The 19,177-nt window shown below is 40.8% G+C and overlaps 1 protein-coding gene across 1 annotated transcript in view; it reads left to right on the plus strand.

The window, feature by feature from the left end:
* The window catches only part of PLCZ1 (phospholipase C zeta 1), a gene marked incomplete at its 5' end in the record, with an annotated part of 119,361 nt that extends 102,305 nt beyond the window's left edge, over positions 1 to 17,056 (plus strand). The window contains 3 exons of the mRNA XM_038403230.2: positions 10,675 to 10,807; positions 14,108 to 14,257; positions 16,908 to 17,056. Coding sequence (XP_038259158.2) covers positions 10,675 to 10,807; positions 14,108 to 14,257; positions 16,908 to 16,990 — 366 coding nt within the window. The remainder of the gene's footprint in view (positions 1 to 10,674; positions 10,808 to 14,107; positions 14,258 to 16,907) is intronic.
* Between the last annotated feature and the right edge of the window lie 2,121 nt (positions 17,057 to 19,177).

Genomic DNA, 19,177 nt, shown 5'->3' on the forward strand with positions numbered 1-19,177 from the left:
TTATAGCTAAAATTCTTGTTATTAATCCCTAAATGCATAACCTTACACTTCTCACTATTAAATTTCATCCTATTACTATTACTCCAGTTTACAAGGTAATCCAGATCCTCCTGTATAATATCCCGATCCTTCTCCGAATTGGCAATACCTCCCAGCTTTGTATCATCTGCAAACTTTATTAGCACACTCCCACTTTTTGTGCCAAGGTCAGTAATAAAAAGATTAAATAAGATTGGTCCCAAAACCGATCCCTGAGGAACTCCACTGGTAACCTCCCTCCAACCTGACAGTTCGCCTTTCATTAGGACCCGTTGCAGTCTCCCCTTTAACCAATTCCTTATCCACCTTTTGATGTTCATATTGATCCCCATCTTCTCCAATTTAACTAATAATTCCCCATGTGGCACGGTATCAAATGCCTTACTGAAATCTAGGTAAATTAGATCCACTGCATTTCCTTTATCTAAAAAATCTGTTACCTTTTCAAAAAAGGAGATTAGGTTGGTTTGGCACGATCTACCTTTTGTAAAACCATGTTGTATTTTGTCCCATTTACCATTGACTTCAATGTCCTTAACTAATTTCTCCTTCAAAATTTTTTCCAGGACCTTGCATACTACAGATGTCAAACTAACTGGCCTGTAGTTACCCGGATCACTTTTTTTTTCCTTTCTTAAAAATAGGAACTATATTAGCAATTCTCCAATCATTCGGTACTATTCCTGAGTTTACAGATTCATTAAAAATTCTTGCTAATGGGCTTGCAATTTCAGGTGCCAATTCCTTTAATATTCTTGGATGAAGATTATCTGGGCCCCCCGATTTAGTCCCATTAAGCTGTTTCAGTTTCGCTTCTACCTCTGATATGGTAATATCTACCTCTATATCCTCCTTCCCATTTGTCATGCTACCATTATCCCCAAGATCCTCTTTAGCCTTATTAAAGACTGAGGCAAAGTATTTGTTTAGATATTGGGCCATGCCTAGATTATCTTTAACCTCCACTCCATCCTCAGTGTTAAGCGGCCCCACTTCTTCCTTTTTAGTTTTCTTCTTATTTATATGGCTATAGAACCTTTTACTATTGGTTTTAATTCCCTTTGCAAGGTCCAACTCTACTCGACTTTTAGCCTGTCTCACTTGATCCCTACATGTTCTGACCTCAATTAGGTAGCTTTCCTTGCTGATCCCTCCCATCTTCCACTCCCTGTATGCTTTCTGCTTCTTCATAATCACCTCTCTAAGATGCTTGCTCATCCAGCTTGGTCTACAACTCCTTCCTATGAATTTTTTCCCCTTTCTTGGGATACAGGCTTCCGATAGCTTCTGCAGTTTTGATTTAAAGTAATCCCAGGCCTCCTCTACCTTTAGATCCATAAGTTCTTCAGTCCAATCCACTTCCCTAACTAATTTCCTTAATTTTTGAAAGCCAGCCCTTTTGAAATCAAAAACCCTAGTTGCAGATTTATTTTTGTTAATCCTTCCATTTAGTTTGAACTGAATTAGCTCATGATCACTTGAGCCAAGATTGTCCCCTACAACCATTTCTTCTATGAGGTCCTCGCTACTCACCAAAATTAAATCTAAAATGGCCTCCCCTCTAGTCGGTTCAGCAACTTCTTGATGAAGGAATCCATCAGCTATCGCATCTAGGAAAATCTGAGCCCTATTATTATTACTAGCACTGGTCCTCCAGTCTATATCTGGGAAGTTAAAGTCTCCCATGATCATGCAGTTTCCATTAGTATTTACTTTATTAAAGACATTAAAAAGGGCTTTATCCATATCCAAATTAGATCCCAGAGGTCTATAGCACACCCCAAGCACTATCGTAGGAAAGGCTTTACTAGTTTTCTTCCCCAATGTAATTTTTGCCCAGACAGACTCTGTCTTATCCATTGCATCGCTTCTTATTTCTTTACATTCTACCTCATCATTGATATACAATGCTACTCCACCCCCTTTACCTTTGTTTCTGTCTTTCCTAAAGAGCACATACCCTTCAATACTTGTAGTCCAGTCATGACTACTATTCCACCATGTTTCTGTTATCCCTATAATATCTGGTTTCACTTCCTGCACCAGTAGCTCTAGTTCCTCCATTTTGTTACCTAGACTCCTCGCATTGGTGTACAAACATCTTAATTTTTGTTGTTTGGCCTCGCTCACATTTTGTACCCTATTAGGCACAGTCATTCTACATCCAGTATAACCTATTAGACTAGTATCCACACCGCCCTCACTCCTTATATACATTCTCCTACCCACGGCTGTATCCATTCTTACTTCATCTTCTTCCCTCTCAATGCTAAAATCTGGCGTGGAGATTTTCTGGACATCTCCCATCCATCTCCCCCCAATTCCTAGTTTAAAGCTCTCTTTATCAGTTGTGCCAGCCTCGATCCTAGAAGTCTATTTCCTTCCCTACTCAGATGAAGTCCATCCCGAGAGAACTGACCTCTGTCCGTGAATGCCTCCCAGTGGCCATACATCCCAAAGCCCTCCTTATAGCATCACTGCCTAAGATGATCCATCTAGATCACCTTTGAGCATAAATAGCCTATTCTTTGCATCTCTCTCTCTCTCTCTGTGTGACAGAAATGGATTTATGGAAGGTCTTAGTTTTCTCTCAGTGAAAACAGACTGTCCACTTCATATGTAGTATGTGAAGCTGGGCATCACTGGGGAAGGAATGAAGTTTTGGAAGAAAACTAGGAGTGATACTAGGGATGAATTGCTACTATAGAGATGAATTTTAGTTGAGGACAAAGAGATATCTTTATATATAATGGTATAAGGTGGGTCTGCCATTAGGGCCTGAAACTCGCTAATCCTCCTCCCTGAGTAGTAATAGCTAGCCAGTGTGTCATCTCCAAAGCGACTTGAATCTATGAGATTCACTAGTACTAAGTGCAAACACAGAAGCAGGATCCTTTGAAGGGGAAAGATGTTGACTAGTTCTTTCAGGAATTGGATAACTGCGGTATGGGAGAATAAATTGGATCCAGGTACAGGTTGGTGGTATGCTTAAAATAGCAGCTACATTAACTTTTAGGGAGCCAATAAATAGGCCAGTCTCATTTAAGTTATAGCACATATTCCAGAACTATAGAGATGGAGGGGGCTCTAGTGTAAGGCCTTTCTCTAATCTGAATTGAGCATACAGTAAGTGCAAAAAAATGTTCCCTGTGCTAGCTTGTGATACCTATACAGGAGGAGGCTGAAGGCTCTGTACCAGAGCACATGATGCTGAGGGTGAGGAGTGGGTGTCATTTGTGATTAATGAACCCCTGGCTTCAAAGGTCTGATGTCATTGCCTTTCTTGGAGGATTGTTCTGTTGGTGGTACCAAAGCCAAAGATGAGGTTCCAGGTTTCAGCCATTTAGCGATTGATGGGTTTGGTACAGAAATGAATTGAGGAGAATCTGCATCATCAGTTTGATTTCTGATGTGAAATCAACACTTGATGTTGAGGCTTGTGCTTTAGGGCCTGAATGATCCAACAGCCTTAAATGTCAGTTCCGATGCCTTCTGGGCATGACTGCCTGATGAGGCAAGCACTGCAAGGGATTATAAACCTCACATAGGTACGCCAAGCAGCTAACATGGATAGAAAGCAGGAAAAGGGGTGAATGTCTTAAATTGTTTCTTAGGTTTGCACCTAATGCAAAACTGAACTAAACTAGAGAACTTTGGCAGACTAATGGGACCGAGGATATGGAAGCATAAATTACCAATCAATTAGGGGGCCCAGATAATCTCTATCCAAGCATATTAAAGGAACTGGCACATGAAATTGCAAGTCCAGTATTTTTTAGGATTTTTAATGAATCTATAAACTCAGGAATCATACCCCCTGGCTGGAGAATTGCAAATATAGTACCTAGATTTAAGAAAGGAAAAAAAAGGAAACTACAGTTCCATTATTTTGACTTTATTTTATGCAAGATCTTAGAACAAATTTTGAAAGAGTTATTAAAGACAATTGGGACAAAATACAACATGGTTTTACTAAAAGTAGATCATGTCAGATCAACCTGATGTCATTTGATACAGCTCCACTTAGAAATTATTGGCAAAATGAGGATTAATACAAGACTTGAATGGAGGATAAGGAACTGGTTTAAGGAAAAACTATGACAGGTCATGCTGAAAGTGAACTGTCAGGTTAGTGGGAGATTACTAGTGGACTTTCTCAGGGATCAGTCTTGAGACCAATCTGATTTAACATTTTCATTAATGACCTTGGCACAAACGGGAGGAGGGGATCCTAATAAAATCTGCAGCTAACACAAAGTTAGGCAGTATTGCCAATATGGAGGGGAAACGGAATAGCATACAAGAAGATTTGGATGACTTTGAGAAATGGATTAATGGAAGTGGGGTGAAATTTAATAGTGCAAAGTGCATGCTCATGCACTTAGAGATGAACAATAATGATTTCTGCTATAAGCTGGGGATGTAGCAATTGGAAAAGACCTGGGTATATTGGTCAATCACAGGATGACTATGAGCGGCAATGTGATGTGGCCATGAAAAAGGCTAATGCTAGGATGCATCAGGCGAGGTATTTCCAGTCAGGAGAGGGAAGTGTTATTACCATTGTCCCAGGCACTGGAGGGACCTCATCTGAAACACTGTGAAATTCTGGGTGCCCACGTTTAAGCAATTTGAAATCAAACTGGAACAGGTGCAGAGAAGGGCACAGCATGGAGGGGGGTGAGGTCAGGTGGAGATGCTCCAAATTTGCAGCTGCCTCCCCCAGTAGTCCCTACTCTGGATCCTCCACTTCAGCCCCTCTGAGCTCTCTAGGGTATGTCTACACTGCAATTCAGCCCCCCTGCTGGCTTAGCAGACTGGGACTGCAATATTACTGTGCAGATATTTGGGCTCGCTGAGTCCCTCCACCCTTGGGGGGGTCTCAGAGCTTGGGGTTCAGTTAATCCAAACACAGACCCACAGCGAGCGATGGACTGGGGGCAGACAGCTTTAACTGCTGTGTAGACACACACCCCTCCCAGCAAGTGGGACACAGTACCTGCTAGCCAAGGTGGCTGTGCAGGCCAGTCCCTCTCTGCAGGAGGTGCACATAGGTTAGTGTGGTTTTGGGTGTCTCTGGCAGTGCATCCAGGGGTAGTGCACTGGGACTGGTCTGGCTTCCGTCACTGGGGTAGCCACTGCAACCCACCCAGCCAGCGGGGCACACCAGGAGCCACGCCAGTAGCCAGACATTGCTGTGCACAAAGCCTGGCACTTCGCACTGGTGGGTGCCCACCAGAGTCTGCAAAAAGTAATTGGTCATATGGTCTGATGGTGCCAACACCATGGGCAGCACAAAAGGGGCCTGGCAACAGGGAATGCATAGTTTCACTAGGACTGATGTTCCTGAAACAGAAGAGCTAGTCGCTGGCTATGGTAATCTCCCTCATGTCCATATACAGCCTCTTTATGTATCAAATAAAGGACAATTTGGAAATTATAGAAAAAAATTGATTTGTAAGGGCATCTCCCCAATGTTTTATTCGTGACACATACTCATATACAAATAACACATATTACAGTGTACACTCTTTTGCATGGTTTCAGAGTAGCAGCCGTGTTAGTCTGTATCCATAAAAAGAACAGGAGTATTTGTGGCACCTTAGAGACTAACAAATTTATTTGTGCATAAGCTTTCGTGAGCTACAGCTCACTTCATCGGATGCATGCAGTGGAAAATATAGTGGGGAGATTTTATATACACAGAGAACATGAGACAATGAGTGTTACCATACAGACTATAATAAGAGTGACCAGGAAAGGTGAGCTATTACCAGCAGGAGAGTGGGGTGGGGGGGAGGGGGTGACTCAAAGGAATATTTCCAACACACCTCTGAACAACATACTAACCCACAGAGACCTTCCTACCAAGACTACAAAAAGAAGATTCTGGGTGGACTCCTCCTGAAGGTAGAAACAACAGACTGGACTTCTATATAGAGTGCTTCCACTGACGTGCACGGGCTGAAATTGTGGAAAAGCAACATCACTTGCCCCATAACCTCAGCCATGCAGAACACAATGCCATCCACAGCCTCAGAAACAACTCTGACATCGTAATCAAAAAGGCTGACAAAGGAGGTGCTGTCGTCATCATGAATAGGTCGGAATATGAACAAGAGGCTGTTAGGCAGCTCTCCAACACTACTTTCTACAAGCCATTACCCTCTGATCCCACTGAGGGTTACCAAAAGAAATTACACCATCTGCTCAAGAAACTCCCTGAAAAAACACAAGAACAAATCCGCACAGGCACACCCCTAGAACCCCAACCAGGGGTATTCTATCTGCTACCCAAGATCCATAAACCTGGAAATCCTGGATGCCCCATCATCTCAGGCATTGGCACCCTGACAGCAGGATTGTCTGGCTATGTAGACTCCCTCCTCAGGCCCTACACTACCAGCAGTCCCAGCTATCTTCGAGACACCACTGACTTCCTCAGGAAACTACAATCCATCGGTGATCTTCCTGAAAACACCATCCTAGCCACTATGGATGTAGAAGCCCTCTACACCAACATTCCAGACAAAGATGGACTACAAGCTGTCAGGAACAGTATCCCCGATAATGTCACAGCAAATCTGGTGGCTGAACTTTGTGACTTTGTCCTCACCCATAACTATTTCACATTTGGGGACAATATATACCTTCAAATCAGTGGCACGGCTATAGGTACCTGCATGGCCCCACAGTATGCCAATATTTTTATGGCTGACTTAGAACAACGCTTCCTCAGCTCTTGTCCCCTAATGCCCCTACTCTACTTGCGCTACATTGATGACATCTTCATCATTTGGACCCATGGAAAAGAAGCCCTTGAGGAATTCCACCATGATTTCAACAATTTCCATCCCACCATCAACCTCAGCCTGGACCAGTCCACACAAGAGATTCACTTCCTGGACACTACGGTGCTAATACGCGATGGTCACATAAACACCACCCTATACCGGAAACCTACTGACCGCTACACTAACCTACATGCCTCCAGCTTTCATCCAGACCGCACCACACGATCCATTGTCTACAGCCAAGCTCTACGATACAACCGCATTTGCTCCAATCCCTCAGACAGAAACAAACACCTACAAGATCTCTATCAAGCATTCTTACAACTACAATACTCACCTGCTGAAGTGAAGAGACAGATTGGCAGAGCCAGAAGAGTACCCAGAAGTCACCTACTACAGGACAGGCCCAACAAAGAAAATAACAGAATGCCACTAGCCATCACCTTCAGCCCCCAACTAAAACCTCTCCAACACATCATCAAGGATCTACAACCTATCCTGAAAGACGACCCATCACTCTCACAGATCTTGGGAGACAGGCCAGTCCTTACTTAAGGACAGCCCCCCAACCTGAAGCAAATACTCACCAGCAACCACACAACAAAACCACTAACCCAGGAACCTATCCTTGCAACAAAGCCTGTTGCCAACTGTGTCCACATATCTATTCAGGGGACACCATCATAGGGCCTAATCACATCAGCCACACTATCAGAGGCTCGTTCACCTGCACATCTACCAATGTGATATATGCCGTCATGTGCTAGCAATGCCCCTCTGCCATGTACATTGGTCAAACTGCATAGTCTCTACGTAAAAGAATAAATGGACACAAATCAGATGTCAAGAATTGTAAGATTCAAAAACCAGTCGGAGAACACTTCAATCTCTTTGGTCACTCGTATACAGACCTAAAAGTGGCAATTCTTCAACCAAAAAACTTCAAAAACAGACTCCAACGAGAGACTGCTGAATTGGAATTAATTTGCAAACTAGATATAATTAACTTAGGCTTGAATAAAGACTGGAAGTGGATGTGTCATTACACAAAGTAAAACTATTTCCCCTTATTTATTTCCCCTCCTACTGTTCTTGTAAAGTGCTGGAAATGGCCCACCTTGATAATCACTACAAAAGGTTCTCCCTCCCCCCAACGCTCCCCTGCTGGTAATAGCTCACCTTTCCTGGTCAATCTTGTTACAGTCTGTATGGTAACACCCATTGTCTCATGTTCTCTGTGTATATAAAATCTCCCCACTATATTTTCCACTACATGCATCCGATGAAGTGAGCTGTAGCTCAAAAAAGCTTATGCTCTAATAAATTTGTTAGTCTCTAAGGTGCCACAAGTACTCCTTTTCTTTTTACTCTTTTGCATGATTATTGATGTATAAAAGACAATATTTATTGATGTAATGTGTAATGTGGAAATTGGGCACCGAATGAAGGACAGGTGGTCACGCTGTGTGTGTGACATTCTAGCATATTTCCTCTCAACCTGCTTTGGGACAAATCTATGACACAGTACAGGTGAGAAAACGTGAAATGAAGAACACTAGAAAATCTGTTGGTTAACTAGATGGTAAAATAGGGAGAGGTCAGTTTCTGCAGCATGAATTACATTTTATTAACCCTCACCTTCTTAACAGTAAAGAGCTATAATGAATTCATAAAATATCATCAATGTAATATTAAGTTATATATTTAAATACAAGTGTCAGGAAATGTTAACATTAAGACTCCCATAACGTTAATTTGTCAACATTGCATGTATTGTCTATTAAAACATACATTTAACTTGTCATTAACCATGGAACAGTATTACTTTCCCCCATGCTATACAGTTCATCGTCAGGTAGGGAAGTAGTCAGTCAGTGGCTGCAGCACTACTGGATCCCCCTACCAGGAAAGTTGGGTGAAGACAACAAAAATCAAGCTCCTGCAATAGTCTCTTTAGTCTTGCTCATTGTGAGTGAGTGGGACTTTTTGGGGGCAATTCATTTTACAATAATGTTTAAAAATCACTCCCTGGTGAGGTGAAGGGTATTTGAATCACACATTCCTTTGCCCACATTCAAATTGTTGCAGCTCCTGACCTTCTCCTGGTGCCTGCTTGGGCCTTGCAGTGAAAATGAGCGAGTAAGCGAAGGGGAAGAGTGAACAATGGCGGTGGGGTGGAGAGATGGGGTGAGCGGGGGTGGCTCAAGGAAAGGGTGGGGAAGGGGTGTTTGGGTTTCTGCAATTAGAAAGTTGGCAAATCTAGTTAGGATGATCAGAGAAATGGAGAACCTACCTTACAAGAGGAGACTTTTAAGGAGTTTAGCCTAATCAAACAAAGGCTGAGGGGAGTTATGACTGTTCTCTATAAATATGTCAAGAGGGTAAACACCAGGGAAGGAGAGGAGTTATTTAAATTAAGCCCTAATGTTGGCTCAAGAATAAATGGATATAAACTCACCATCAACAAGATTAGGCTTGAAATTAGAGAAAGGTTTCTAACCACCAGAGGAGTGAAGTTCTGGAACAGCCTTACAAGAAGAGTAATGGGGGTAAAAAACTCTAAGTTGTTTCAAGACTGAACTTGATAAGTTTATGGATGGGATGTTATGATGAGGTTGCCTACAATAGTATATGGCTCATCTGTGACTGCTATTAGCAAATATCTCCAGTGGCTGGATATGAGATGCTAGATGGGGAGGGTTCTGAATTTCTACAGCGAAGTCTTTCTCAGGTGTCTGGCTGGTGGGTCTCATCCATATGCTCAAGGTATGATTGCCATATTTGTGGTTGGGAAGGATGGTTCCCCCCAGGTCAGATGGGCAGAGGCCCTGGGATTTTTTTTCTGTCCTCTGAATAGGGCCGGCTCCAGGCACCAGCGTTCCAAGGAGGGGCTTGGGGCGGCAATCTGTGTGCCGTTAGGATGTTTCCGTGGTGGCAGCAATTCTGTGGCAGCCTCTCTCTTCAGCCGCCTGCGGCGGTAAATCAGCGGTGGCTTCTATGTTCAGCCGCTTGCGGCGGCGGCAATTCGGCAGTGGCTTCTATCTTCAGCTGCTCGCTGTGGCGGCAATTCGGCGCGCTGCTTGGGGCAGCAAAAACGGTAGAGCCGGCCCTGCCTCTGAAGCATGGGGCACAAGTCATTTTCTGATTTGAACTAGAATAAATGGTGGATTCTCTGTAACTTGAAGTCTTTAAATCATGATTTGAGGACTCCAACAACTTATCCAGAGGTTATGGGTCTATTACAGGGGTTGGTGAATGATATTCTGTGGCCTGTGATATGCAGGAGTTCAGACTTGATAATCGTGATGGTCCCTTCTGGCTTTAAAGTCTGTGAGTCTATAATGAACAATAGGGACCTGGTCTCAAAGCAGACAAAACACACAGAGGTTACTAACACTTCATTGCAGAGGTGAAGGAACTGAAGTGGTTAGGGGTTGATGACAGGAAGTAGGAAACCCACAAGAGGGAATTCACATAGGCCTTCCTTCATTAATTAAACAGCAACTTTCTGTAGTTAATGATTGAATAAAATCTCCTTAAAGTGGTCATACTTTGATAAAAAACAAGAAACAGAAGCATGTTCTTTTCCAAAATTGTTATTTAGCTGCAAAGGTTTTAAGATAATTAAAGTGAGAATCAAATTAGCCAGAGATAGAATTACGTTTGAAGCATGGTAGTCTCAATTACATTTCAGCTGGTATATATTCTTTTGAAAAGTTTCTTATGTAGCTTCAACTTTATATGCTAGACTGCACTGAGCAATTGTTGAATGTACAGTTTAATGTTAAAATTACATTTTCAAGCCCAAGTGAGGTCTTATGTATCATTTTCATTTATGCAGCTTATTAGTGGTTATCAGTTACCACCCAGTAACCTCTCCAGGACTAATAAAGCTGATCCTTTAGTCCAGATAGAAATTCATGGTGTGCCAGAAGATCAAGTAAAACAACAGACCTGTGTCATAAAAAGCAATGGTAAGTAGAACATAGTCTTTTCACTGTACATGATTTCAATACTGTTTCACACAGAATAACTTAATATCAGATAGAAGTTGTTTCTCCAGTAATTTACTCCATAGCAAAAAGCTGAGCTGCATAGAGTAATAGCAAAAGTGGGCAGTAGGTGTAAAGACTGATCAACAAAAACAACAGCATAACAAGCTGTGTTCCAACAAGATTAGTCTGAAGACAGGAAACTAAAGCTGAAGAATTTGAAATTAGATTTTTTTCATTTTAAAAAAAAGTTCTTTGTTACCATAATGCTTGTATGAAAAATGTTGGATTGTCTGTCATAGAGACTGAAGGCATTCGTTTACATATACAACAGGTAAAACATGGGCAGCTTCCCTTGCCCTATCTCACCATTGTGCCTCAACCTGACCTGACATGGAGGGACCACCTCAACCCATGAGAGTAGTTCCTCAATGCAGGCAGGCTTGAATCAAGGTAAGTAGCACTGGTACAGAACTGCATTAGGAGACCAACCTGGCAATGCAGACTCTATATTCAGAGGCCAGTGCATATCAGTTCCTTGGTGCATACCATAGCAATGCTTGGGAGCTCAATAGAGGTCGGATCAGCAAGGAGTGTCACCACAAAACCCAGTGTCAGTGTGCTGCAGACATCATCTGGCAAAGCTTATGCAACATTGTCTTGGTGCAGAGATGGTCCTTGTTGATCAGCACAAGGCAGGTGCCATGAAGGGAGACCTGAAAACCAGGGTTTGTTCATTTACTACAGGTCCTTTGTTAGAAGCAGCATCCATTCTTCATGCACTGTAACACTAAAGCACATTAATATGTGATGTTGGGTGCAGAACGTTCTTACAAAGCTGGACCTTATCTACTCTTCTTAATCTATTGTGGTATGTTCTGTGTTGAATATCAGTGAACTTTTTTCTGGGAGCCACTGATTCTTTTGACTCTAGAGTGAAGTGAGTAGCTTCAATGCATTGTTGTTTTAAGAGGTAATCAGAATGGCTCCTTAAAGCCTTGAACCACGCAAGACAAAGTTTTAGTATGGTAGTCTTTTGACACAGATATGCCCCATAGAATTAGATTGCTGAAACTCAGAAGGCTTTAAGCCAGGTAAACATCCATGCCTCAATGTCTCATGGGTAAAGCAGCATCCTACTGCTTATAGGATATTCCCCCTTTCAGCATACGAATCAACATTCTGAAGGCATGTGGCTCTTCAGAGTAGGAACCCAGTCAAATTATCTCTTCAGAGAAGATCAATTACAGGACATGATTTTACCATTTTTTACCCTTCAGCCAGTACATTTCTTTCTCTCCTCTTTCCCTTCCTTTCTCCCCACTCCTGTGAAAAATCTTTCTGGCTCATTACAGAGAGGTAGCAAAGACAGCCTCTGACATTTCTGGTTTGTTTTTCCATCAACCTTAGTTGATTTCTCTTTCATAGCAACCATCTCTTTCAACTGAGAAGACAAAGTGAGCAAACCTGTGTCAAAGGATAAGGAAAGGAAAGACCAAAAGTCCACCTTCACCATCTGTGGTGAAATATCAGATCAGATTCAGGTCACCTTGGCAGGATCACCCTGGTTTTCTTGGGACAATTCATCAACTGGTATAGATCAGTGCAACTCCATTGACCATCTTCCATCCTGGCCTGTCTCTATAGCATGTCTGTGTTTGTGCGCATGAGTTCTGATGCGGATGAAAAAGTTTGAAGGATTAAGTGGGGGAGCCAAAATGAATCCACAGGAGACCCAGGACATATATGAATTAGTGTTTCCTTCTTATTACCCCTAGCACTTCAGTTTTTCAGACGCCTTCTCTACCACCATTGTGTATGATTCCAAAGAAAATAAGTCAAGATCAGTGATAGTCATGCTCATTGCTCTGGCCTGGCCCAGTAGACCAGGAATCATGATAAGCAGAGACTATTCATGAGAGAAAAAAGAATTTTTCACTCTAAAAGATATGCTGTCACAAAGACAATTTCTTTATCTAAGCCTCGGTCAGCTTGAGCAGAATATCATGTTAAGGAAGCATGGAATTTCCTAGGTGGTCAAGAAAGTCCTTCTCTCCTCCATTAAGAAAAGAACCTTCATCACATATTACGAGGTATTGGCGGTCTTTAATGATTAGTGGATGGATAAAGGCATTTATGTGAGAGAATCATCAGTCCATTCCATCCTTAACTTAGGAGGGTTTCAGTAAGAGCCATTTCCTTAACTGCTTAAGGGTCCAAGTGCTATTTTGGGGGAAATAATTTCTCATTTTCTTCAAGCATTCTCCTACCTGAGTCATTGCAGGTCCTCTCCCTTGGTGTCTCCGTCTAAAGGTTCTCTGTGGTCCCCTTTCTTTTGAACCTCTGCATTCCATTTCCCTTTACCTCTTTTTTTTTTAGAAGACAGCTTTCTTAGTAACCATAACGTATGTAAAGATGGTGGGGTAAATGACCACTTTAATTTCTGTTTCTCCCTATAAACAAGGCAATCCTCATTCTATGCTCCTGTTTATCTCCTTTCTATCTTAGTTTATCTAGCATCTGCCTCAATCCCACAACAAGAAAAGGAGTACTTGTGGCACCTTAGAGACTAACAAATTTATTAGAGCATAAGCTTTCGTGAGCTACAGCTCACTTCATCGGATGCATTTGGTAGTGAGCTGTAGCTCACGAAAGCTTATGCTCTAATAAATTTGTTAGTCTCTAAAGTGCCACAAGTACTCCTTTTCTTTTTGCGAATACAGACTAACACGGCTGCTACTCTGAAATCCCACAACAGTAAAAGAGGCGTGCTGGCACAATCTTGAGATTTCCATGTCTATAACAAATTTTATTTGACCACAACCTCTGCGTCAGTCATAATCCCTTTTTGTTCTCTTCAAAAAGAGTTGCTCAGTCTTGTGGTTTGAATTACTCAGTGTGTAGGTAATGCATGACAAATGTTTATAAAGTGCCTATTTCTGTCATGTTTAAAGCTCACTCCACTTGTAGCGAGGGACTTATCTACGCTGACTGAAGAGTGCAAAAAATGAGAACTACTTTTTGGTCATCTTCATTCCTGAATCCACATAAAAGTTCTGAGCCTGCACCAGTGCAGTCAGTAGGAGTTTTGTTACCAAGTTAAACGGGCACAGAGTCAGGCACAAAAGGACGTGCTGCACTGTCCTCACTTGTAGAAAGCATAGCTCATAAATTAATTACCAGGAAAGAAGTTCTCATTATTTTTCAATCCATTGATGTGTTTGTTCAGAATGCTGTTTGTATTACAATTGTTTTTTCTCTCTCTCTGCACCCCCACCCCAGCTTTGTGCCCTAGGTGGAATGAAACTTTTACTTTTAACGTTAAAGTTCCAGAACTGGCATTAGTACGCTTCGTTGTGGAAGATCAGATATCGTTAGCTGCAAATGAGTTCCTGGGCCAATACACTTTACCACTGCTGTGCATGAATAAAGGTAGTACTTCCTCCAAAAGCAAACTACATACCACCGAGTAAAAATCTACAAAAGCATAAGCTTTTACTATTAGTCTGTTGTTCTCTTTAGGTTTATTACACACCATAAACTTTGTAATAGGTGCAACAGATGCAGAGTGGCATTCATCACATTTTTGGGTCATTGTTAGCTATGATGATTAGATTCTATGTGACTGCCAACCTACAGTACTGAAGGAAATATTACTTATTGGTAGCTGTATTTATTGCAGTATTACTCCACTCACATTATAAACAGAATCCATTCAGAGAGTGTTATAGCTCCAGCTGTTAGGAAGCAAGAGGATGAAAAAAACAGTCAGTCAAGACCAGTATAAAGGCACCAGATTGCCCATGTTTTATTCAGTCCAGAACCTGAAAAAACAAAAGAGAGGTAGGCAATAAAGATAAAGAATCAAGTGAGCTCTTTCTGCAATTTTTTCACAATGCACAAAGATGGAAATAAAATGGGAGAAATAAAGAAGTGTAATAACTGATAATTTCCCCTTGTTTTACTAGTACCTCTCCTTGATTCCTATCCGATGAATAGAATTCAAATGAATAGCTGATGTAGAAGCAACTATGAGGAGGAGGGTGGCTTACCCTAAATTGGCTGCTTACTGTATTTGATTTTCAAAATAACTTCTGTCAAGCACACAGAACCAACTTGTACTGTGAATAAAAGTGTATAGATTCACCTACTGCCCTTCGCTTCCCTACAGATGTCATCCTCCAGTGTCTCAATACTCTCTTGAAGATGCAGTAATCCCTCTTGTTAAATGATTTTTGAGGAACATAGGAAGGAGCTATAGGGCCTTTGAGAACCAGCTTAATACAGTCTCCTAGCCGAACAGATATAATTGTTTACGGGATTTAAACTTTTCCATGGCTATAAAAACCTCACAGAGAACTTCTAGTTGCCAAAAATCCTTCTAACGGAACAGATAAAATGTCAGCATAGCTTTAAACATCAAGAACATAGAATCATTTTCTTGGTAGCAGACAGAGTTCAGGGCAAAAGTAGGCAATTCAATATGCTCATTAATTTTATTCGTTTACATGTGGAGCCTGTCCAGTTACATGACATCTGGGAAAAAATCAACATAAACAAAAAAGTGAATAAAACAGAGAAGACCGTGCTTTACATCACCATTAAACTTGGCCAAAACAATAAGCCTTGCAGTTCTCTCTGAAGGATAAGCTTGAGCTTTGAGAGTAAGTTCTGAAGCTAGGGACAATTCATATCTCAAGACTATCAGGTGATCTCAACCCTCTTTTTGGAAAAGAGAGAAAGAGGTAAAAGTGCTTTAGTTACTCAAGAACCTAGGATCCATTTTCAGAAGTGACTTAGGCACTTCTGAGTGTAAGGGATAGTCTACACTACCGAACTACTTTGGCACAGCCACACCAATGCAGCTGTGCTGTTGTAGTGCATCTGGTGAAGACACGCTATGCCAATGGGAGAGTGCTTTCCTGTCGGCATAATTATTCCACCTCTCCCATAGACATAGCAGGGTGTGGATACCGCTTTAAGTCAATGTATCTTGCATTGTTCAGAGTGGGGGGCTTTTTCATACCCCTGAGCAATGTAAGTTACATTGACATAAGCAGCAGTGTAGACAAGCCCTAAATCATAGGACTTTTGAAATTGTGACTAGGCACTCTTAAAAATGTTACATGGACTGTGTAAGGCTGCAAAACACTGAGCTGGCAGTGGGCAACTTGTTGCTTTTATATCAGTCCTAACAGTTCTCCTCCCCTCCCGCCACTTTGTTCCTCCTGGGTAGTAAGTTATAAAGAAGTTTATTGATTCTTTTCATGGGCTGGGAAAAAAGGAGATATGAGAAAAACAGACATTGTTATTACAGAATACTTACCATTCTATAAGCTAAATCTGCACACCTATTTCTTTGTCTCTCTCTCTTTCTCTTCTGTTTGAATGTACATATTATTCTGCGAAACTGCAAGAAACCAGTTCTAAATTTGGTTTGTGTATAGAAAATGCAGTCAAATAAACATTGGAGCTTAGACAGGGTTGTCAAACATCAGTTTGGGTAAGTTTCTCTGTAGAAATTTCCGGATTGCCCAAAAGCCCAAGGGTTCAAGTGTCCAGGGGAAGTAGGAAACCTTCCACTTCCACCTCCCACCTCTCTTTTGTTAGTCACTACCATTGCAGCATAGTTTCTTTTACAAGAACATTGTCACTCTTCCTTCACCAGTTAATCTGAAACTCAAAGGCAGTATATTCTAAAAGCAATATGTGCAGCACAGACTTCTGGATACCAAGAGTATCCTTTCTAAATCCTTGCCAGTCCTGTAGCAGAAGTCTGCAGGATAGTGTAAATCACAACTTATGTATCAGTGGAGGCTTTGATGCTATACTAATATTATCTGTGTTTATCACCACTGAATGCCAGGAGAATTAAAATGTTAGAAATGTTAGAGAACTACTGTAGTAATGGGTGTTCCTCTATGTATCATTTCGGTTTACTTTAATTAAAGGGTTTATTTAGATAACTATAAATTATGCTTCATTTGTACAGTAAATATGGCCACTTCTGCTTCATCAATTAACCCACCATCAATTCTACTTTTGTATTTAATAAATTAATTTACTGTTATTACATTTACAGGTTATCGTCATGTTCCTCTGTTTTCCAAACTTGGTGACAGACTTGATCCTGCATCACTCTTTGTGTATATTTGGTACTATTAATGATGACATTAGCAGTACTCCTGAACTGGCATATTCCTCAATAAAGCAACCATCATGTAGTTTGCAAACAACAGTTTAGTGTGTGGCCTGATTTTCAGAGGTGCTGAACACCTGCAATTTCCAATGAAATCAGTGGAAATATTTGTGTGGCTAAATGCTATTTAACATGAATAAAGACTGTAGAATTGGGCCCTGAAGTAATTTAGAAGAAATCATACATGATTGACTTTTGCAGTATATTTTCTTGAATCCAGTCAATATTTTAAGATATGGTTATTTGCAACTAATAGCAAAATGGTAATGAATTATTAAATAATAAGGAAGAAGAATTTTAATATTTATGGTCTAAGACTTCCAAAGGCACCAAAATTTTGGGCAAAATTGAATGGTCTTTTTCATTTGCATTGAGAAACTTTTTCCTACTGTATATTAATCTGTTCAAGAAAAAAGAAAAACAGGAAACATACATGCACATACACAAAATTAAAACATAATTTACCCTTTAAATCCATAATGAGTCAATTTCTGATTGAGCTATAGCTCATCAATGCCCATTGTAAAAATGATAAAAGTTCAAGAGTGGTAACCTGGACAATATTCCATTTTGCTGATACCAGGATCTCAAAACACTAACCACCTGCCAGATACTGCTGTCTGCACCTTCTCTGTCAGCATAGCCCTTGCTCTCGCATCAAGAGACAGTGTTCTCCCACCTTTCTTATAAAACTGCTTTTGTGCAATGAGCTCCACATGCACACAGGGATCTACATGCATAGAATTCATTGCAGGTTTCGGGTCCAAGTCTCAATAATTTACCAAGCTGTTTTATGATGGCACATTTCTTACTTAAGATACTTATATCAATGCTTATCTTTATAGTTTGATTTTATTTTTATTGTCATTTTAAATGTTTTTATTAATATATCCCCTATACACAAAATGCGTCTCTTTCTAATATGAAAAATTATACTCTCCTGTACATACCACAGGCAAAGAATTGAAAATGTTACAGGAAATAACACTATTGGAAAACTGCCAACATTTATTTACATTAAAAGCAAACTAAAGAAAACTGAGAAGAATCTGAAATCAATACTGAACTTTAGGGTCAGGTAATCTGATAACTGAAAGCTGGATATGATGTGTCTTCTGCATTTTTTGAGAGGGAAGTAACTTGCGCCTTTATCTTAGAATACCTATAATCTAAAATTTTGGCCTTGTCGATCCTTGTACTGTTTATATTTGTATCATAGACAATATCTTTTTCATAGGGTAAATATTTTATGGCTTTTCTTCAGCACTGAGTAGGCATGTTCGTGTTTTTACTCAAGCAGGTTCTCAATCCTTACTGAGAAGTTTAATTTCCCCAGGCAATATGGTGGCTCTGTTCCAAGAGCTGACATAACCAATCTGTCTGCATCCAAGAAGAATGCAGGTTTATTGGATTCATGATATTCTTAAATGACACTCATACTACAACTTCAACAGGTTTATATATCATAAGCTGCTTAAGCCTGATTTGTGTGTCTTAAAACTATTGTGCTTTGGGTGGAAAAAAGGAATCCCCTATAGCTCTGGGCATTATTCCCGCTGTCAGCCACTTTTTCAACTTGCAGGATAAATCTCAACTCTAGCCAAATATTTGTTATAATATTAATGTTTACCTTGGATCACATCATGAATCAGTACTTTTTTTTTTACTACCCTGTGACCCTGATTCTGGAAAGACATATGTAAGTGCCTAAATTTATGCACATGCGGCTCATGTGTGCAACTGACATTAATGGAATTCAGTGAGTCTAATGGGAATTAAAAAATGTGCTTACGTGTTTCACTGGATTTGGGCAAAAGCACCTTCAAGGACTGAGTTCATGAACCAGTCCCACTGAATTCAATGGGATACTCACGTGCATGAAGTTAAGCATATGTATAAGGCTTTACAGGACTGGAGCCTATGTATGTATTCGCAAAAAGAAAAGGAGTACTTGTGGCACCTTAGAGACTAACAAATTTATTAGAGCATAAGCTTTCGTGAGCTACAGCTCACTTCATCGGATGCATCCTTTTCTTTTTGCGAATACAGACTAACATGGCTGCTACTCTGAAACCTATGTATGTATTGTCTAGTTCCCAAATGCAGCATGAACATGCAATGGGTAACACTAATGAACAAAGATTTCTTATAAT

This window comes from Dermochelys coriacea, chromosome 1 (genome assembly GCF_009764565.3).
Source record: "Dermochelys coriacea isolate rDerCor1 chromosome 1, rDerCor1.pri.v4, whole genome shotgun sequence".
In the NCBI taxonomy this organism is placed as follows: Eukaryota; Metazoa; Chordata; order Testudines; family Dermochelyidae; genus Dermochelys; species Dermochelys coriacea.